The sequence below is a fragment of the Hermetia illucens genome, chromosome 4 (assembly GCF_905115235.1).
Source record: "Hermetia illucens chromosome 4, iHerIll2.2.curated.20191125, whole genome shotgun sequence".
Classification (NCBI taxonomy): domain Eukaryota; kingdom Metazoa; phylum Arthropoda; class Insecta; order Diptera; family Stratiomyidae; genus Hermetia; species Hermetia illucens.
In genome coordinates, this window is record NC_051852.1 from 152,646,088 (window position 1) to 152,668,729 (window position 22,642).

The 22,642-nt window shown below is 43.7% G+C and overlaps 3 protein-coding genes across 3 annotated transcripts; 1 reads left to right on the top strand and 2 right to left on the bottom strand.

Moving 5' to 3' along the window:
• Positions 1–285: 285 nt before the first annotated feature.
• LOC119655735 lies at positions 286–802 on the bottom strand. The gene is made up of 2 exons (XM_038061785.1): positions 652–802; positions 286–585 (listed from the first exon to the last, which is right to left on the bottom strand). Exon 2 carries the CDS (start codon positions 582–584, stop codon positions 354–356), a length of 231 nt encoding a protein of 76 aa, XP_037917713.1. The 5' UTR covers position 585; positions 652–802; the 3' UTR covers positions 286–353.
• On the top strand, positions 764–19,837 carry LOC119655732. Its single transcript, XM_038061782.1, has 2 exons — positions 764–977; positions 18,891–19,837. Exons 1-2 carry the CDS (start codon positions 880–882, stop codon positions 19,816–19,818), a joined length of 1,026 nt encoding a protein of 341 aa, XP_037917710.1. The 5' UTR covers positions 764–879; the 3' UTR covers positions 19,819–19,837.
• LOC119655731 lies at positions 8,293–10,965 on the bottom strand. Its single transcript, XM_038061781.1, has 3 exons — positions 10,759–10,965; positions 10,531–10,644; positions 8,293–10,468 (listed from the first exon to the last, which is right to left on the bottom strand). The coding sequence occupies exon 3, from the start codon at positions 10,301–10,303 to the stop codon at positions 9,059–9,061; it is 1,245 nt and encodes a 414-aa protein (XP_037917709.1). The 5' UTR covers positions 10,304–10,468; positions 10,531–10,644; positions 10,759–10,965; the 3' UTR covers positions 8,293–9,058.
• Positions 19,838–22,642: the final 2,805 nt, after the last annotated feature.

The window sequence follows — 22,642 nt, forward strand, 5'->3', positions numbered from 1 at the left end:
CATTGATTTTCGGTGGATTCCTGGTCGCTGCGGCGAGCGCTTATGTGTTCCGGTTCGTTTTGATTTGATTAGCAGAAAATGTAACTCGGTAACTCTATGGCAATGTTTATAGTGAGAAGCTCATACCCGACATGGAGGACGAGCGCCGCAAGATTTTCCGCGGATCAGAGGAAAACCGGAAAGCGATCCAGGATGCCGTGAAGTCGATGAGACCTTCTTAAGATTCCAACCCAATCCCACTGTAGCAGTCGCCTTCATTGAGTAGTTTTAAGAACAAGTCACGGATTTAGTCATAAGAACTTTATTTACGAATAAACTTGCTAAACACGAAAACTTGTTTGGAACTCCCGCTCTTAGTCCTTGCGAACCTTCTGCGCCCGTGGGTCATCGTCCCGGAACACGACGTAGGTGAACTTGTACCGCTTATTCTCGCCATCCTTCCGGTAATAGTTGGTCAGTCCTACCCCGATGAAACCCAATCCGATCAAGGCAAGCACGGAGCCACCGACGATGTCGGGCACTTCATTCCAGCCGCGTAGAATCAACGCCTTCAGTCCTTGCCGTGCGGGTGGGGCTGCTGCCATTCTAAAAAATTCAAAACAACGTCGTTTGTTTATATTAAGACGCCTTAATTTAATGAGAATCTCCTACTTCTTCTTAGCGCAAAATTCCAGCTATACGTAACAGGGAGATAAATTTATTCATCTGACAGATGTCAATTGACTCAAGTGGGGTTTGAGATGTTGGTACTCTACTGAACTAAAGAGGGGCAACGACTGTGCTAAAATTTCCGCACGTGCAGTTGACAGTTGAGTTGTTGCGGGAAATAAACAATTCATTGACCGGCCGGGATTAGATTGTTTTTGTGAATGTTTGACAATGACGGCAAAGGAAACGAAACCTAAAAATGCGAGTGGGAAGAAAAAGCCATCACAAAAGCTGAAAAATGTTCTTGCATATCCTTTCCCGCAGTACTGGTAAGTACTAAATATATTTGAAAAATGTATTGAGTTATTGGACTAAACTTTCAAAAAATAAAGTGTTTAGGGACCTCTGCGAACTTTTAGTTGATTGTAAACGGTTGAGCGTTTCAGAAGAGCTCTATAATGGTCGACCCCAAAAGAAAAGCATTAATCAGAGAAAAGCTTTGCTATCACAAAGATGATGCCTATAATTATCCTGATCAATAAGGCTAAAAACGCTGCTAGTCATCAATTTCTCTACTGGGCGTTCTTAGGGCCTTCCTCCTGAAAATAGTATTAAATTTTTCAGAGTTCTAATACGACCCATCCTAGATTACTCCGCCGCCACATCTGTAATAGCACCCAGATACCTAAACAACCAAATCACCTCAATAGCAGCCACACTCCTAAAAAGATGCCTGGGGCTTACAAAAACAGCTCACCTGTCCACTTTTGCTCTGACAAATGAACCATCGCCTCATCTTAGAATAACGATTCTAGCAACTAAGGAGCTATTAAGGCTTCATGCAAATCGACCTTATGTCTTTCGAAATGTCCAAAAGAGTGCAGACGCTAAAAATGGCCTTTCTGCAACTTACAAACGTCTCTCTCATCTTTTTGACCTCCTGAAGGTTGACAGAAAATCGAATTCTCCACCCCCCTACAAGTAATTATAACTCAGGTGACAGGCGGAAACATTCCAAAAACAGCGTTAGCAAACGAGATCAATGCCACCATATGCAACTACAAATCTAGAAACTTTGAATTATATATCACGAATGCTTCTGTCAGAAGAGGCTATGTAAGCGTTGCAGCGGTCAATGATCATGCTGAAACTGTGGGTCAACACAAGCTAAACCAAATCACAACGTTATCAGCAGAACTCCAAGCGTTTTGGCTAGCCACTAAATATGTGTTGGAAAAAGGTCATACGAAAGTGGTCATAATTACGGATTCCTTACACGTGTGCCAGCTCCTGGGCAAAGAGTCTACCTCTCACTACATGGTCAATGAAATTCACAAAAACATCAAATACATGAATTGCGAAGAAGTAGTCATAATGTGGTCCCCTGCAAGTCATGCTGGCAACATAGACAACAGTCTAGCCAACTGTGTCACGGAGTCATCGTAGGTGGTATCTGGTGTCATATATCGTTAGCCTGCCGGGACAACGTGGAACAAAACAAAAACGCACACACACACAAAATAATTATCCTGGAAAGCATACAAAAATACCTCAAAAGTTTGATCAACAGAAAGCAAGCTAGTTTTCACTCTCAATCCTCCTGTACCCCCACATTAAGAGTAGGAACGGATAGAGCTATATGGCGAAGAACAGTGAAGGAAAAGTGTAAACTTCAAGTATAAAAGTTTCTGAGAACGGTTCCTTTGAATAATTGACCGCTCTCGCCCCACGGGATTCCGTCTTTTTTAAATAGTGTCGAAACTAACAATTGATTTGAAGTGCTAGTCGACATCTTTCATTTGATACCCCACATGGCTGTATTCAGATGTTTACTTCCCCTTCTGAAAGTAGTTTTTGAGTGGAGAAAATTGAAACCTGCTACGACCTTTGGCTATCGGTTTCTAGAGAATGCGCACGCTCCTCGATAATGGTATCGTGGGTCTCTAGAATGCCCGCTTTTCCAACTCGCAGTTATCTGTTTAAAAAAGAAAAACAAATGATATCGCTTAATAACAGTTCAGAACAGATATCGCTTCAATAACAGGGATTGTAAGATGGGTTGGACATAGGTTTAAATCAAGCTCTTTCTCCCTTTCTTCCTCCAAGCCCAGCGTGGGCTGGCAGTGCTCGAGCATTTATACTTTTCGCTTATTGTAATCCTTATCTGCTAACCATACAGTCTAGATTTATGACTTCCGTAGACATAAAGTCTTATCGTATAACGTAGATTGCGGCGTATAGGAACTCTCATATTTAACAAGTAAGGACTTAGCGACTTAGTGGTTTATCTTATCTCTATTGGGAATGTTCCTAAATAGTTAATCTCATCCCTATTTGGGGTATTTCTTTTTGGGTGTTGACGGACTCTGGGTCCTTAACTCGCAAGAATTCCACCTATATGATATTTTCGGCAATTAAGGGAATTTCGATTTGTGCTTCGTCTTCTACTTTCCTTTTATCTTTTATACTTTACTTTGTAATAGAAAAAAGAAATGAGAACATAAATGTTACGTTTATATGGTTCTCCTGTTTGCAATTGGTTGTGTCCTCGGTTTTACGGCATGTGTAGTATACCATTCGCCTTTTCCAAGGTCAACTTGGCAACACAATGCATTCAATATTAAATATACCCTTTTTTCTTCTTTTTTAATACCCCTGAGCTTCGCCAATTACTTCTCTCAATACCATAATTCCTATTCCAACATTCATTTAAATCCAACATCTAACATTTAAAATAATAAATTTTACTTATTTTTTTTAAAAAAACCTAACAATTGGTCGCTTTGCCTTAAATCCAAAAATCCAATTTCATTTCTTAATACTTATTACTTATTAATAACACACGTTTTTACATGGCTTTGGACCTGAGCAGCAAAAACTGTTTATAAGGTAAATTGGGGAGCTGAATTCAAATCCGCAGCCCGTTTTTAAGGATTTGTTTTTCTCGGAGACGGTTATAGCGATTGATAGCAAATTTGGTGGAAAGGTGGGAACTGTGAACGCTCACGCATACAGTGAGCAACATCATTCTACGACGAATTTAAAAGGGGAGTCCCCATCCATGCACACTTTTCGAAGCCGGTATTAGTTTTGACATTTGTTGGAAAGGTGTGGAGTATGGATGGCCGAAACTGATAGTTTCTTTTACTGACCCATTCTCAGAAACTACCCAAACAACAGCGCGCGCGGTCGAGCCGTTATTTTTTTTTATTTTCAGCTTCTAATTTAGGTCGCGTTTTGATTTATGAACGCGAGGTCCCGTGTTGGTTGAATTTTCAGAATCCGGCGGAGACCGATGCATCGGTTAATCTTGTATAATGAAAGTGAGGGATCGAAGTGTTTAACGAAATGCAGCAATATGCCAACAAATACAGCTATATGCCAACGGTGCATCAAATTGAAAAGATGTTGAGTCACTTCGGGAATATCTTTTTAAGAAGATATGTTGTTTATGGACCTACAGTTCAAGCAAATGCTACAGGTTTAGGAAGCATATAGAGTCGTTGTAGGACATTATAACATAACCATTCTCGTACCGCGAAGGAATTGCACTTGGGGTTGTTGTCTTGCTGGAAGACAAACGGCTGTTGGCCTTTTGTAACAAATTAAAGAAAAATCCCTTAAAGTATACTTTCTTCTCTCTCGAGAAAATGTCCAATTTTTTAAACTCCTCTCTAACTTCCGCAAGACCCCCACGAATAGGACACTAACACATCGTTCAATAAGTCCCGGGACTAGCGTAGAAATGGCGCTAATAATACCATTTACATACCAAGGTTCAGAAGTACCAACCTTCAGATAAGAAAAAAAAAAATTTGATGTAATTCGAAACATAACCAAGAAAGCTATAGTGGTTAAACTGACGCTACCTTTGCAATCGTGAAAAAATGGACCAGAACGAATTTCGTGTGCTGATAAAACATTGTTTTCTAATGGGGAAAAAACACTGTTCAAGCTCAGCAATGGCTTGAAAAACGTTATCCGGACTCTACTCCATCGAAAACAAACATTTGTCGGTGGTATTCGACGTGAAACGCGGTCGTGTTAATATAAATGATGCGGAACGTTCGGGTCGGCCAAATGAGGGAGTAACTCCCGAAAACACCAAGCAAGTATTGAAAATCGTGATGGGTGACCGCAAAATGAAAGTGCGCGAGATAGCTAAGATGGTGAACATATCAACTGGTAGCGCATTTACTATTTTGCACCAAAAATTGGCTATGAAAAAGGTTTTTCCAAATGGCTGCCGCGTTTGCTCACAATGGAACAACAGCAACAACGTATCAATGATTCGGAGAGCTGTTTGGCACTGTTTACTCGCAATAAACAGGATTTTTTGCATCGATATGTGACAGTGGACGAAACATGGATTCACCATTTCTCTCCGGAGTCAAGTCGGCAGTCAGTTGAATGGCGTACGACCGGTGAAAGCCGCCCGAAGCGTCCAAAAACACAATAGTCGGCCGGCAAAGTGATGGCCTCCGTATTCTGGGATGCGAATGGTATAATTTTCATTGACTACCTCGAAAAAGGAAAAACCATCAATAGCGACTACTGCATGGTATTATTGGATCGTTTGAAGGCCGAAATAGCGAAAAAACGCCCACACATGAAGAAGAAGAAAGTCATCTTTCATCAAGACAACGCACCGTGCCACAAGTCAATCAAAACGATGACCAAATTCAACGAATTAGGCTTCCAACTGCTTCCGCATCCTCCGTACTCGCCGGATCTGGCCCCCAGCGACTGCTGGCTCTTTGCGGATATCAAAAAGATGCTCCAGGGAAAAAGATTTGGCTCAAATGAGGAGGTGATCGCTGCTACTGAGGCTTATTTTGAGTTAAAAGACAAATCGTTCTACAAACATGGCATTGAAAAGTTAGAGAAGCGTTGGAATGATTGTATAACCCTTGAAGGAGATTATGTTGATGAATAATAAAGAATTTTGCCGATAAAATGTTGTTTTCATAGTTAGTCCCGGGACTTATTGAACGATGTGTTATTTTTAGGAACTGATTGTGGTAACTCCAAAACTCGCTCCTCATATATATTTGAGGCAGTGGAAACATCGATTAAGGATGTGATCCGTGATGGATATCCTCTCTTCCATTTTTCGCATTTTAGCTTCGCGTGTGTTTTCCGGTAGATTCGCGTTCTCACGGGTCACTGAAAGAACATATGAAATCTTGTAAAATGCCCCGGGAGGGAGGAACGCCACATTTCCAAGCTTGGCTAGCAAAGAGGCGCGCAAGCGCTTCTGTCAATCGGCGATGTTTTTTTAATGTGATGTCACATCGACGCTAACATAACGTAGTGATGTTCAGGTCGCGTTAGGTGTTGGTAGTATGATATTATTTTTGTGCCGTTATACACAGTATGTCTCAAAGTAAACAGGTCATTTTCAAAATAAGAAAAATGGATTTTTTCTATAAAATTGTTTTATTTTATTCAAAATAGTCTCCTTCCTCCTGATTTGTCCGGTTTAACAACTTTTCGAATGACGATTTTAGGTCGTTGACCTGCATGGCTCGGAGGATGTCGGTACACGCCTTTTAAATGGCCGGAATGTCAGCATAGCGCATGTCTTTCAGCGCAAATTAAGTTTTCCGAATAGATAAAAGTCACTGGGTGCCAGATCAGGCGAATACGGAGAATGATTGACCGATAAAATGCGAATTTTCCTAAAAAAATCGGTGATGTGCATCGGTCGATGAGACGGCGCATTATTGTGCAACAAGCGACAAACCTTTCTTTCCTGCCGTGTTTCACATTGTATCGCATCGGAGTAGGGACTTGAATACTGGCTATTTACTGCTTGTAGCTAAAGTACAAATCCGCTGTAAGCCCTACTCTTGAGCCGAAAATGATGAGCTTTTTGACTTTATGAATTTGCCCACGAACGTTTTTTTTCAGCCCGAGAAAGCTTTAGTGTTCCACCAGTTGCTTTGCTGTTTTGATTCAGAATTATACACCAAAGTTCATGTCTCTTTACCATTCATTATCCCCAAAACTGTAGTCGTCTACGGTGCGTTTTATCAACTCGCTGCACTTCTTTTTGGCCATCGGTTAACACTTTCGGAATCATTTTGGCGCACACTTTTCTCATCTAGAAAATCAGTCATAATGCAGCGATCTAATTTCAAAGTTTTTACACTTTGTCAACATTTCTGTTTGCGTTGTCGATGCCTTCTCGGACGTCCTGGAACTGCTTGTGTTAATTGGAAATTCGAGCATTCGACGCTGCATTCTTCTTACAAACAACAAAACAACAAATATGATCGTGCATCGCTTCTCGATCAATCGCTATATCTTGGACAAATTTCTGGCGAAATGTGACCCTCACTATGTACATAGTATAGCCATAAGTTCTGTCAGTCAAACCAATCTTTATTTCTCACGAAGTAATAAACCAAATCAATCGAAAAATACACCATTAGAAAAGGGAAACATAGAACTTTCAAACGAAAAAAAAAAATTGTTCAAAATATCTGCCGCTTGGAGGTATACAGGCTCAAAGTCCATGCATCGATCGCTTCACGCACGGTATGAAGCGGCATTTCTCGAGCTGCAGGCGCGATGCTGGCGTTCAAACTCTCCAAATCAGTGTAAGTTCGATCGCAGGCAGGCTCCTCTAACTTAGCCCAAAGGTTGCAGTCCACAGGATTCTAATTTGGGCTGCCTGAGGTCCATTCATCCCCGGTTATGAACCCAGGAACATGCGCCACTAACAACTGCTGAATTATCTTGGCTTTGTGCGTGGGGGCCGAGTCCTGCTGGAACCACCACGGCTTTCTAGCGAATAGAAATTCATTCAATGGATCGACTACGTCCTCTAACTTTTCGTACACGCTCGCATTGGTTTTGACGCCGGCCTCGCAGAAATGAATATCAGTTACTCCGTGATATGAGACGCCACATCATACCATGACAGAAGTTGGATGGTGAAGACATTGGATAGCGGAGCATTTTCTTTGGCTTCATAACAATTGTAAGCCATCATTTTGTCGGTTGAATTTTTCCTCAATGGTAAACATTTTTTCATCAGAATAAGCCATATTTTGTTACCGGGAAATAGTCGCAGAAGAGGCAGCACACCGAGTTCGCCGTATTTCCTTCAGTTTTGGCGTTAACATATGGTTAACGCACCGAGACCGAAATCTTCACGTAAAATACGACTCATAGTTCGAGTTGAAACGCCCATTTCCGCCGACATTCATTTCTGCTTGCGGAGACGATTGCGACGTTCATGCACAGCATGCACGACATTCGGGCGACGTACGGAGCGCGGGTGCCTCTTCTGTGGCCTTTCAACCACATCAGCTGTTTCGAGCTAATGTCCTAAAAACAAATCGTTCGTTTACCGGCGGCTTTTTTAACAAACTATGAATCTTTTTCGGCGTATCCCCACATTGGTGCAACGCAATAATCGTGATTCTTTTTTCGTAGTTACTGAACTTCATCGTGTTGTCGTTCACGCGTCGGAACCTGAAAGTCTGACGGAAGTGGGGTATGGTTGGGTACTCACCGTGCGCAGGGTTACCAGTTTCGGCGGCCTAACATTTCTCGCTATACGTATCGATTGACAGAAGTTATGGCTACACTATGTAGCTACCAGCAAGCGACTGAGCTTAGGAAAAACAGGACTGATTTTCAATAATAAACTCTTTTATTCAGTTTAAACTATATCAAGACAATTTCTTCAAATAATTATAACATATCTGACTGACTAAATATGTATCATCACTTTCCATGTTTTACATTTGGATAAAATAGTCCTAAAGTGTGCAGAGAAGAAGAAAAGAACTTAATTACATAATTCAGAAGAACTTATGGCAAGGAATCGAAACGCCTAAAAGAGGAATCACAAGTAAATCAATTAAACCTAAATTGAACTGTTATAACTCTGAAATCACTCCACAAAATTGCACCCCATCAGGTGAGGCAAAACCTATCAAGAAAGAAAGAAAGAAAAAAGACGAACTAACTCATAAAACTGCCCCCCCCCTCCCCCTCCTGCGGATTCGAGCTAAAGTCCCCAGAAAATAGAAAGCCTACTTTTGATTTAAGAGCGTCCGGGGAGGTAGTGTAGCTCTCCGGCACCGACAATATCGACCGATAACAAATAGCACAGCAGCCGCCACAGAATTCATCACTTCCAGCTGCCCTGCCAGCAGCACCTACGTCTCGCGGCAGATAACGAGACGAACCGCCCAATACCGACTGGTTGCACTACAAAACTTTCTACTAAAACAATTTATTTTGTTTTCATTTCAGAGCGAATTTGAGTTGTGCAGTGTCTAGTTGTCTGTTTGCATTTACAATTAGTATTAGCGCGCTAGAATTAGAACAAATGATTGCATTGACGAAACGACACAAGTAACTTCGCGACAAACCAAACGACAGGCGCCGATCATTGCCAGTATTCGTTGTTGGTGTAGATTATTGTATTGCTTTCGTCCTCCTCCTCGCTTGTGACGTTCTGGATTGTCGAGGTGATCGTCGGGTCTGTGACGGTTGAAGGCAACTGGAGGGTGGCTGGAATGTTGGACGATTCTGTCGTTATCACACCGATTTTCGCTAGGCTATCCTCGATGCTTTGGCTTGCGCAGACAGGGTCGGTCGGTTTCCTGGTGAGCTTAAAGTCTGTTGGGGTCAATCGAACGCGCGACGGATTCTCCACGGTAGACATGATTGGCGGTTGCGCCAGTACCGAGTTAGTTTCACTAGTCTCGGCTATTCTGAAGGCGGTCATAGCCTGGTAGATGTCGAGATCATCCCAATCTTGAAAGCCATAAGTGTTATTGGCGGAAACGTCTTCAGTGAAAATTGTCGCCTCCTCGTCTGGCACTACAACGTTTGCCAAAGCCACTCCATCTACCAAGTAGGGGCTGCTCGTCGGGAGAGATTTGTCCCAGACAATGTACGTCGGCTCGACGGTCGTAGTTTCTGTATTGTTATCGATTATGTATGTCGTTCCGTCAAACGTGTGGATTAGGTGCTGATTTTTGTAGGATTCGACGGACTTTATGTCGGACTCGCGAATAAGTAACACTTGACCGCTTTCATCGTACGCGATGATCCCGGTCTCGCTTGGGGCCGGCTCGCCGTTGTACGACACGAGGACCACTTCTTGTGGAAGGATTCCTTGCTGATTGGTGACTTGCACGATTTCTGGTAACTTAAGGCCCGGCTCTTGCAACAAAATGACTTGCTCCTTCCCGTCGAGTTGAGGTTGCTCCAATATTTGCGCCTCAAACACCGGTTGCTGCACGAGCGTCTGTTGGTCTGTTGATTGCTGAAGCACCCTATCTAGTGGCCACTGTTGCAATCTGGCCTTAGTTTCGAGACGGTTCCTGGAACGTTCTTTGTTTATTCTAGCGTTGAGATCGTCATGCTTAGCTGACATATTGCTTGGTAAGTTTTGATTTTCCTGCTCTTGTCGAGTGTGTCGCGACTTCAATTGCTTGGTGCGGTACTTTTGCAGTATTTTGAGTTGATCTTTCGGCTGCGTCTTGCTCAGTTTCGGCTTATGTTTGTGTGGTTTGTCAACGTGCACTCGGCTGGGTTCCTTATCTAATTTCCGCAGACGCACGTCTGGTAGAAGCAGCGGTACCTCTGTTTGCAGGATCGATTGTTTTGGCATTTGCAATTCCATTTGGCGTTGGGTGTGGTGTCAAATAAAAATTTGGGTGTTATTGCTTCACTTTTGCACTTCTCCCTCGAAACTTTCCCCTCCCTCGGTGGCCATACACAATGGAAAGCATTAAACGTGACAAAGAGGAGCGCACCTCGACATGCTTCTGCGTTATTTACAATAAATCTGTTGAGAGTGTTCCAGAAATTAGACCAAAAACGAGGTTACTCCGAAACTACGTTGCTTACCTCTATCAAAAACTAAGGCAAGCCCCAATGCGGCCTTTATCAGTCTGTGGTTTGTCTTCGACGGTATCCTCTCTTGGCAATCTGGCGATATCACTCGAAAAGTGTGTTCAAGGTCTGCAATGATGTGTTTATTTTGGGAGACGATTAGCTTTATCGTTACATCGAGCGATTAATGGCGGAACAACAATTGAACCAATCGATAGGAAACTTGCAAAAATACTCGCTCACCTCTGGCGATAGGTTAATGGATGCCTCTGCGTTTCGATTCTCCAGCTGAGATCCGTAAGTTGCGTTGTGCTCGGTGTCTGCTCTGACACGGGAAAGTAAAAACTTAATTTTTTCAAAAATTCACCCCCACGAATCGTACGCAATACGATAATTGTCAACACACATGACAGCTGATAAGAGTTCAGTTGAGAACTTGGATGAGCGGCTGAGCGGCGTTGCAGTTGAATCGGGCTGTCACGTAGGTGTCGACAGTCTCCGCTAAAATTTGCTTCGTACAGGGTGCACGTGAGTTGGCAGAATTGGAAACTGTACGGAATTGTGTTTGACACATTTTTTGTAATTGAATTGAAGTGAATTGTCATTTGTTATAAAAAATGAATAAAATATATAATTAATGGAAAAACCACACTAAATATTGACAATGAACAATATTAGGATATTGTGGAAGTTTTTAGCTAAATTTTATCTTCTTAATACAAACACGGTTTTTCGAAATTCTCTTCTTTAGTATAACACAGTGTTCAGATATTTGCGAAGCATTAACAAAAGGTCTCAAGGGCAAGCGTGTGGGCAGGGTGTTTGACTTGGTCGCTAGCGCTTGCGGCGCTCTGGTGCATCCACACACATGCCAAGCCTCAACATAAAACCTTAAAAAGCGAAACGAGAAGCAAAAGTGCGAACTCGTCCAGATGCCATTGTTATCTCCAGTTAGGGAAATCTGTCCTACGCGGAGATACACAAAAAGGTCGAAGCCAACCCCGACCTAAAAGATCTGAGTGGAAATGTGAACAGAATCCGAAGAACTCAGAAAGGGGATCTCATATTCGAGCTGAAAAGATCCAGCGTAGGCGTAACTGGTGACTTTCGCACTCAAGTCAAAAACTCGCTTGTGGAGAATGCCGCAGTGCGTGCCCAAAAACATGAGATCTGTATACAAAGTAAGGATCTCGATGAAGTGACATCGAAAGAAGCAATTTGTACTGCCCTAAAGGAGCAATTCAAGTTGAAAGAACTTACAGAGGGGTCTGTTGTAGGCTTACGAAAAACCTATGGTTGTACTCAAACGGCCGCAAAACGAGTACCAACGGAGGCAGCGCAGATGCTGTTAGTTACCGGAAGGGTTCCGATTGGATGGGTTGTCTGCCGTTTAAGAGAACGAACTTCACTAACAGGTGCTCAGGTGCCTCATGTTTGGGCACTTCGCGAAGGCATCAGCAGCATTGTCAATCCGATCCATGCAGAAGTTGTGGGGAGAAAGGCCATATTGCCAGAGAGTGCAATAGGGACCCCAAATGCCTATTTTGCGAAGTAATCGAGGGACAGGATAACCGGCACATTGCTGGAAGTGGCAAATGTCCGGAATTTAGGAAGGCGCTCACTGCAATGAGAAAATGGGGTTTATTCAAATAAACCTCAATCATTCCAGGGTCGCTCAGGATTTACTTGAGCAGACCACGTTCGAATCTGAAGTGGAAATTGCCATCATAAGTGAACCATATAGAAACCGTCACGGTGGCATATGGGTCACAGATTCGACTGGCGAGCGGCGATATGGGCTTGCGGTCGACAGGCCATATAATGTATTGCAAGTCGGGCAGCCAGTGGCTTTGTGTGGGCGAAAATAAGTGGTGTATATGTATACAGCTGCTACGCCCCACTGTCTGAATTCGAGGAAACGCTTGATAATCTTGTTCTCGACGCAAGGGGACGAAGTCCAAAGGTGATTGCTGGTGATTTCAATGCTTGGGCCCTAGAATGGAGGAGCAGAGAATCAAACGTTAGGGGGCGCAGTTTATTAGAAGCTTTTGCGCAGATGGACAGTTTCGGCCAACGAAGGTGCTGTAAACACCTTTCAGAAAGAGGGATCAGGCTCGGTTGTAGACTTGACCTTTGTCAACCCTGCGCTGACGCGTGGTATGTCCTGGTGCGTCAGCGAACACTACACCTACAGCGATCACCAGGCACTCTTCTTTGAGACATGTGTCGAGCCACATGACAAAGAGCTGTCATGCCCGAAATCGGAAAAGATTTCAGGCTGGTCTGCAAAATCTTTGGATGAGCAGACCTTCATAGAGGTGTGGTTAGATCAATCTGATAAAGCAGGCGCCTCTACGGAAAGAGCCGTCCATGTGGCCCAATGCATCGTCAAAGCATGTGACGCGTCCATGCCTAGGAGGTAGTAAACCAAACTACTGGTGGAGCGATAAATTGACCGGCCTTCGAAGAGCCTGCTCCCGAGCCAGAAGAGCGGCTCAGATGGCGGTAGGTAGAGTCGATCAAAGACAAAAAGAGTGCGCCTATAAGATAGCCCGCAAAACCCTTAAGCTCGCCATCGAGCGAACCAAAGGAAAATGTTTTAAAGAACTCTGCTCAGAAGCGGACGTAAACCCGTGGGGGAGTGCTTATACAATCGTGATGGAATGATTCAGAAGCCGTTCATCTCCGCAGATCACGTGTCCCACCCTCTTGCTGAAAATCATCCAGGGGTTATTCCCCCAGCAAGAGGAGAGCACCGACATATTCCAACTACCTCTGAATGTGACGACAATTCCACCAGTCTCCAGAAACGAGCTGCTAGGGATCTGCAGTAGAATAGGAGACAATAAAGCGCCGGGCGTGGACGGAGTATTGAATAAGGCCATAAGCTTGTCATGAAATCCAGGCCGGACATGTTTGCTGAGTTGTTCGAAGCGTGCTTGTCCGAGGGAATATTTCCAGCGGCAGAAGTTGATACTTCTGCCTATGCCTGGCAAACCTTCAGGTGAGCCATCCTCATACCGGCCCATATGTCACACTGTGGGGAAAATGTTAGAGCGGGTAATCTATAATAGATTACTTCCGGTTGTTGAGAGCCAAGGCGGCCTTTCAGATCGGCAGTATGGGTTCCGTAAATCCAGATCAACCATAGATGCCATCAAATTGGTTACTGGTTTGGGCGAAGATGTAATCTACGGAAAGGGTAGTACCAGCAAATATTGCGTGGTAGTAACCCTGAATGTGAAAAATGCATTCAATTCGGCCAATTGGAATCTAATACGGAAATCTTTAGCGAAGGTTGGTATTCCCGCCTGTCTCGCTGCTATCGTCGATAGTTATTTGATTGAAAGGATGCTCTGGTATGACACTGATGACGGACCCCAGGAGTATGTTGTTTCCACGGGTGTTCCGCAAGGTTTCGTATTGGGCCCACTACTGTGGAACATCATGTACAACGATGTACTTAATCTTCCTCTTCCGAGGGAGGCCACACTGGTGGGTTACGCTGACGACATAGTGCTGGTTGTCGTCGCAGAGCATCTCGAAGATTCTGAGTTGGCTAGAGAGCTCTGGTCTGACACTTGCGGAGGAAAAAACGGAAGCGGTCCTTATCATTAAGCGCCGGAAGAGAAGAGAGAAATTACGTCCGCATTAAAATCGGGAATCATATCATCACTTCCAAGCTGACCATCAAAAACTTGGGGGTGGTGATTGATAGAAAGCTCAGCTATAAGCAACACGTATAGTATGTTTGCGATAAATCATCCACTGCTAGTATGGCCCTGGCGAGGATGACGCCTAACATGGGAGGGCCATGGCATACCTCTAGGTTGCTTATAGCCAGGGCGGTGACCTCAATCATACTCTATGCGCCCCAGTTTGGAGGGAGGCGTTGCAGATTTTAGTTAACACTAACAAATTGAGTGCAGTCTACAGGAGGACAGCACTGAGGGTATGCTCTGCCTTCAGGACTGTCTCAGATGATGCAGCATTCGTCATCTCTGGAATGATGCCGATTGACGTCTTGGCAGATGAGATGGCGAATATTACAATGCGAAGTCAATCTCTTCCTCATCGCGGACGAAGAAGAGTGAGAGGGAGAGATCCATAAATAGATGGCAAGAGCGGTGGGAACGCTCGGGAAAGGGTCGGTGGACTCACAGGCAACCTACCTAACCGGATTTTATCCACAACCAGACGGTCATGGTATTGCTAATATATTTCGTCGTTATGTAGGAATTCATCGCCGTAGCTGGTATCGGCTGTGATTTTCGACCCTAGGTAGGAGAAATTATCAACGGTCTCAAGGTTGTAAATCTCCTTGTTGTAATCTGTTATCTTTATCATTTTCGATTGACCAGTGCGATTTGATGCTGTTGGTTCTTTTGTTTTTGGTGCTGACGTTGCCACCATATATTTCGTCTTGCGTTTATGAATGTGCAGCCCGGTCATTGTTCTTCCCAAGATGCCGATATCGGCAGCATAGGCCAGTAGTTGGGTGGACTTAAAGAGGATTCTGCCTCTTGTATTTACTTCAGCATAAAAAGGACGCATGGTAAGGCATCATTTTGTCTTAGACCGTTGTTGATGTCGAATGGTTTCAAGAGTGGTCCTGCTGATTTTATTTGGCCTCACACATTGGTCTGATTAGCCTGGAGTGAACCCCCTTTGGTATGGGCCAATGATGTTTTGGGCGTATGGGGTTATCCGACCTAGCAGAATAGCGGAGATAGCGGTACTCAGCAATGTGATACCTCTACAATTACTGCACTGCGTGATATCTCCCTTTTTATGTGTGACATATCCAGTGTATCTTTCGCCTTGGGATTACATCATGTGCACCACGTTCTTCGTTTGAAATAGTATCAGGCCAGCGTACTTCGGTGATACGTCGCAGGTGTTCATGAATGCTTGAAGCTTTCGAGTAACAGTGGGGTCACTTTCCAGGTGTTACTCTCATATAGCCACACAGAAAGAACAGTCTCAACTTGATCTTGATTTTGAGATAACTGCAATTCCAGATTCTAGACAAGGCAGCGAAAGCTGATCTAGCACTGTCAATCCGTCGAACGATATCCAATTCGCAGCAGAGACCACACTTCCTAGTTATATCATTTAATTAACGCTTTCGATGCTCTGCCCATTAATACAGATATGGAGACTGCGGTGCTCCGTCAGACTGAAAACCTTGGTTTTATTAGTGCTTATCTTCAGTCCAAGTCTACCTGCTTCTCCTTTCAAACCCAGAGCCATTCGCCCGAGGTCTATGACCCGGTGAAAGAGCATACAGACGTCATCAGCGTATTCGAGGTGTTTTAGGAAAGATGTCATCGTCGATTAAACTCCTCCACGTCCTCCAAACAAGGCAGCACGAAGAACGTCATTGATCGTCGGACTCCATTTGGACCTCAAAATTTTCTGAAATTTCACCTCGGAGCGGCACGTGACATTTTGCGCCATTCTATGTCGCTTTGATAATAGCTATTAGGATACACTTCCTCCCCACACCATCGAAAGCTTTCTTAAAATCGATTACTAGCAGTTGAAGCGTAGATCTAAACTCCGCGCACTGTTCCAAAATGATCCGTAGAGTGTTGATGTAATCAATGCAGGAGGATCCAGAGCGGAATTGATCGGCGCCTGCGCTGCTGAGACTAAGAATCTAGCTTTTGTTAGTGTTTATTTTCGATCCAGCTCTACTTGCCTCTCTTTCCAAATACAGAGCCATTTGGCAAATGTCCATAACCCTGTGATAGAGCAAGCAGGTGCTATCAGCGTAGTCGAGGTGTTTGAGGAAAGAAGTCATAATCCATTGAACTCCTCCATGTCCTCCGGATAGGAGAGCATGAAGAACGTCACCGATAACAAAAAGAAACGATATTGATGACAAATATGGGGAGGAGAAAAGGGATTTTTCTTACGGCGCAGGGCCACCGAAACCCAGTGCCAGTGGCTTTTGGCAGTGGGAAGTGGGCTCCCAGCTGTCAATATTCAGCGGCTGCAGTACCTTAGCAGTAAGAAATTTAGCTATTGTGACTTCTAATGCTACAAGAGATAATAGTGGAGTGGAAATGAGATCTACACCGAATCCTTTTCATAAGGATTGAAAATTTCAGAGGCGACCACCAAAGGCATCATTGCCCCTTGGTGAGATTCGTCGCGGAAATCGAAAAGGAATACGACATTATGCTGGTAAAAAAAACGAACGTAGAAGACAGCAAACTGAAAAAGCTTTTTTTTCACTGGGAGGACCCATAAATGAGCAAGGAACGAACTAATCCACCAAAATATAAGGTTGTTAACTTATCCTATATTAGGGCACTAAAAGAGAAGAATTGGAAAATGCAGGTGATACTATATTGAAAAGGTATCGCCTGCGTTTTCCAGATAGGTGTGCACGCGGGGAAATGCAATAGGGACCTATCTGAGTGAATTCTTTGATATCCAGCAAGCGAGCAACAAGAAAAATCCCTATAACAAGGAAAGGTGAGTCGGCGAAAACCCGGATGAAAGTTGGTAATTCTTCAATTACTGCGTCAATATTGGTAAAGGCTGATATCCTCCGGAAACTGTAAGCGAAGTCGGAATTGATAGACTTGGGTGATAGTATGAGCCGAATCAGACGAATGCAGAAAGACGATCTGATATTGATATAAGTCAGGTTCGACCGTCGACCTGACATGATTCAGTACTTCAATGGCGAATGTGATGTTCTAATAGTTAAATGAACCCTACATCCGTAGTGACCACCAGGCCATTATTTTTCGACATTAGAGACAGAGGAAGTGACAGTGGAATGCGTTATGGAAACGAAAAACCTAGGATAGCTGGCTGATCCTACTGGGACTTTTGAGGAGAGCCCGTTTTGTTTCAAGATTACCAATGAGCAACTCAACCAAGGAAAGCGTTAGGAGAAGAATGGCCAGAGATTCGGAGTAGCCTGCAGTTAGAAAAGGCGTAGGGGGTGGAGTGGTCGAGGTGGGGTAGGGGAGGTGGGAGTTAGCAGTGGGGTCAACAAAACTGATAGAAAAAGCGAGATATTGGGTGGGATTACGGGAATAGCGAGTCTGAAAACCAAAGGGTTTCAAGTTACCGCAGGCAACGGCGGCTTCGACGCTCAACAAGGACTTTTTATGCGCTTTATTAATCATCGACTTCACAGTGGAGCGCATAGCCTTAAAGTGAGGAAGGTCGGCGTCATTCTTAGGAGCCCGTGCATGCGCATGTTTCAGGCGAATATTATTAAAGATTTCCGTTGTGAACCAAGTTGGGTACGAACGTAGGCAAGCAGGGGAAAAGGAACATAATAGGAGAGGAGGTCGGACAAGATATTGTAAAAGGTGCTAAAAGCTTGATCACACGTTGAGTTGCTTAATATGTGAACCCAGTTGATAGACGCCAAAGCTGAGTTAAGATCGTCAAAGTTGGTTTTGCGAAAGTTGAACTGAGTAGATTTACGTGCAGTTTGAACAGGGTGACTCCGCCTCAAATTCAGTGGGGGTCAGTTTTGATATACGGGGATGTGCAAGGAAAGAAAGAGAGGTGTCGCTCGGGGAGGTTGGATAGGAAGAGATCGAGAGTGCAGGCTAAGGAGTTTTTAGTGGTATTGAAATTCAGGGCAGAACAAGTGTTCATGAAGGAAGAAAGTAGAAGGGAAGACTGGGAGAGGTTGTTTGAATGAATTGGAAGGCTAGGATGATTAGGCCAGTGGAATATGGGGAGGTTAAAATCATTGCGCGAATGATCACTTGGATCTTTTAGCGAATGAGACGTACGATCTCTACCAGGGGAGATGGCGGAATCCATCTCAGGTAACTATGGGTTTCCGAAAAACCACTTGGAAAAAGCTGTACATTCCAAAACAGAGCACTGGACCCATACAATGAAGTATTGAGAAATGGGTCGGGCGAATGCACGGTGAATTGAAGTGCCAGTTGGTTGTAGGATGGAGACAGTACGACGCACTCACTGTAGTTATCGGAAACCAACATCTCGTGGAATAGGTTGTTTAGGCTAAGACTTAATAATTTGCAATATTTGCAGTGCAGGAAAAGAAGACGAGGCAGACCCTGCCTGAGATGGAGCGATGGCGTAGGTCAGGACACCAGACAGCTTTTAGGGATATCGAATTGGTGGACCTCGGCGCAAAACCGGGATGTCTGGAGTTCCTTACCAAGGCAGGCCTAGACCGGATACCGGTTGTTGCGCCGTTGATGATGATGAATATTTGCAGTATAATTTAGAAAAGCACAAATTTGTTGAGAAAAGTTTTTCTGTTTATTTAGTTTACCACCTTTCCGAGTTGTTACCTCGGTATCACCTTTATTATGGTGCTTCATTGACTTTAAAATATTATTTCATTCTTATGCTTGCAGGCCTGTATTGAGTGATGAACAAACAGAAGAACTGAAAACACACATCCTAAAAGCTAAGGAGTCGCAAAATGGCAAATACACAATCTCAGGAGATAATTTGTTCATCGGATTAAGCAAAATAGTTCGTGAAATCAACCGAAACACAGATGTCTACTTTTTCCTGTCTACCGACATCAAGCCAAAGTTTGTAGCAACCCAAATCATCAACCTAACACTGTCAAAGCATAAATCATGCAAAGTGCTCTGCGTGCCAAACCTTAAGGCGCTCACAAAATTTCTATTTGGTATCGAAAGCATAGCGTTTGGATATAGATCAGGACAGTGTCCACTTGTTGAAAAGTGGATAACTGATACACAAGCGTCATCGTTTCCTGTATCGGAGAGAATACTCAGATATTATTCACAATCAATGAATAGCGTTGATAACAAGAACATAAAGGAGCCTATTAGGAAAAATATAAATAAACCGGAGGACGTAGTACATGTGGAGTCACTATTCCTTAAGCGTAAAACCAATAGTCAACGTGCCTTCACTCCCCAAAGTGCTGATAATTCCAAACCATTGGAGCTTGACCAGTTGGAACCCGAGCCAGCTGAATGGGCTGATTTCATATCACTTTCAGTGAAGCCAAAGTCGAAGGTGGAGCAAATGGAGATTGATGGTGATGATGAGGACGATATTGAACTAGAAAAACGAAAACTGTCTGATACCATCAAGAAATTCTTTTCAAAGTCAAGCAACGGCAAAGTGGAAAAGGGGACCCCGGATCCTGGAAGCGGAGTACAACCCAACGGCAAAAGACATAAGAAATCAAAGAAGCATAAAAAGCTTCCCAACGAATCAAGTCACTTTGAGTACGTAGGCCTAACAGTTAATCGCATACAACCCAATCCTGACAAGTTGAAAAAGAAAAAGAAAAAAAAATAAACTTTCCTGAAAAAATGTAGATTTGCATTTTACTTCACTATGCTATGCTATGTATCCCCTAAAATATTAGGGTAGTCCCTTAATAGCACGACTAGTCATACAAACTTCCATAAGGTCGTGCGTAACTCTCGCTGCCCATAGACGGGAATTGTGAAAGGAAATCCCATGAGGATTTTTCTTTTCAGGAATTCTGACTGCTATCGATTTGCGTGTATTTCTTCGAATATTAAACGAGGTTACTGTATCAGGCTGTATCGCCCGTGAGAGCTGAAGGAACGGAAAAGGTGATTTGTGAAAGGTGAATTCGAACGAATATAGCCTGGGGATCATTTATTATTTAAGAGTAAATATTTGATGTCGGTGGAGTGCGTAAGTATCATTGGATAATCCATCTTAGGGGTGTATCGTGTTTAATGGTATCAGTGCAGGCAGAGCTGGACATAGTAAATCCCTAATTGCTCTATTGAATATTTTCTTGCACGAAATTTCAGATAATATGATTTAATGATGAATGCTAGGCTGCATACACTAGTGATATCATTAAGGTAGCTTTCCAGGACGAAATTGCCTGAAGTGGGGAAGCACTGATGTGTTGTTACACACCAATCTACATAATTTTGTCATCAATCACTGAACCACTGATTGAACTTCGTTAATTAGCGTTGACTGTGTGTACTATATGCGAAAGAAGCGACGTTATTCATGATTAATTTCAGCAAAATAAATGTTTGCAGTAGGAAGTCTCTATGTTGGAAAATGATGGGGACCTTCCCTGTAATACTCATGGTCGACAATATTATTAAGGGGACCCCTTCCTCGCAGTTAAATCCAGCCTTCAACAGATTCTGAGCTACCGACCTCATAGTATCCAAAGCTTTCCCGATGGTACTGGATCACTCAAGCACAGATGGGCTCGGCCGAGGGCGATATCACTGATTCTATGATGGCCAACCCTCTACTCGGTGCCTTCCCATACGATAATCACCGCGAGGTCGGTGGAACTCGCCCATATGGGCCTATCGGGTTCGATCTGGTGGTTTGTATTATCCTGCGACCGAGAGTCACTCTCAGAGCGCTTCCATGCTTGCGCACTTGAGGCTGATTGTGCTCGAGTGTCACGGTCGGTCTCTTCTTGGTCAAGAATAGACATCGAACTGCCTCGTCTTACCCCGGAACACGTCCTCGGTGTCGCCACTGCTCCCTTCGGTGATAATATCCCCGTACACACGAGATATAAGTCTTTTTCCTTTCGCGTAGACCTCTATCATCAGCGATTGCTTACCCTCCCGAAAGTATACTCAATCTTGGGGACCATGTTCCTTGAGGAGAAGATTATGGGCCGCAAGGAAATGCTGATACGCAGATTCGGACCGTTCCCGAGATCTTTTCTTTTGTCTGAATTTCACTAAGGATTTTGTCAAGATTTCCACTTTATTGCTCCTGTTGGGAGTCGATGATAGCCTGGAAATCCATTTTGAACTTAACAATGGACGGAGCCAGCTTGGAACACAATAAGGTGAGTATTTCCCCAGACAATTAAACTCTCCTCCAAATGGCCGATGCGGAACGAAACCATACTAAACGTAGTCTTATCTTCCCGTAAACTACTATAAACCGCAAATCTGCGTAAAATAGACAACAACTAACAAGAGCCTAACTCTGAAAGCGCAATGCGGACAAGAGCGGCGAACTGTATATCCTCCAAATAGTTAGGAACTTAAATCCGCATAAAACTCCGAACACAAATATCATATATATATATACTCACGATTGAAGATGTTTATGAGGGTAGACAGCGGTAGTCAGCAACGTCTTCGGGATATTCCTGAGAAATATGGAAATCTTGGAAGATCCCTGTATCCAACTCGACGGACCAAATGTTTGGAAGATTTCATCTTAATAGAAAGGTATCGGAAACCGAGCCTCTAGGTTGGGGCGACATCCTTGAATGGCAAACCTAGCATGCCTATCGGGATCATGTCAAGGAAACTAAGCACCCATAACTTCATGCCCAGTTTATGTACATAATTTATATAGATGGTTGTCATTCACAACTACTCCTATACATCATCGAACATGGTCAGCGCTTCAACTCTTTCCAGGAAGTATCGAGAACCCTACACTACTCCTCTACTGCCCTGCGCCAAGTGTTCCTGAGGCGACCCATTCATTGCCTTCTTAGGAACTGCACAGCGTAGTCCCTTCCTAATGAGTGACCTCTCGATTGCTACTTCCGTTGGATGCCGACTGTAGAAGCAACGCTGCCTGGATATACAAATTGATCAACGTCTTCGATGCTCTGCCCATTAATGCGGATGTGAATAGTGCGTAAACCAATCAGACTGAGAACCCTGGTTTTATTGGTATTTGTCTTGAGTCCGAATCTACTTGTCTCTCTTTACAAATCCGGAGCTGTTTGGTTCGGTGAGAGGGCAAATGTCATCAGCGGGGGTTTGGATTTGAGATAAGATGTTATGGTCTATTCAAGTCCTTTACGGCTTCGGAACAGCACGGAGCCTTTAATTTAAAAAAATGGTTTTGGAGACAGAATGCAGCCTTGTCGGACTCCGTTTCAATCTTCAAATTCCTCTGGGAGTTTACCTCTATGCTACTCGCTACATTTTGCACCATTGTATGCCATGATAATAGCTATTACTTTCTCTGAAATAGGAAGGGCATTTCAGATATATTTCAGTTAGCACGGTCACTCTGCCGAAAACCTTCTCGAAATCAATAAAGGGCAGGTAAAGCGAAGATCTAAACTTCGCGCACTTCTTTAAAATTATTCGTAGGGTGTTGATGTGGTCAACAGAGGAGGATCCAG

Excerpts from the sequence above, each read along its gene's own strand:
- LOC119655735 (XM_038061785.1), bottom strand. The coding sequence starts at position 584 with ATGGCAGCAGCCCCACCCGCACGGCAAGGACTGAAGGCGTTGATTCTA.
- LOC119655731 (XM_038061781.1), bottom strand. The coding sequence starts at position 10,303 with ATGGAATTGCAAATGCCAAAACAATCGATCCTGCAAACAGAGGTACCG.
- LOC119655732 (XM_038061782.1), top strand. The coding sequence starts at position 880 with ATGACGGCAAAGGAAACGAAACCTAAAAATGCGAGTGGGAAGAAAAAG. Across the intron at positions 978-18,890 it reads TATCCTTTCCCGCAGTACTG|GCCTGTATTGAGTGATGAAC; the intron begins GTAAGTACTAAA and ends TTATGCTTGCAG.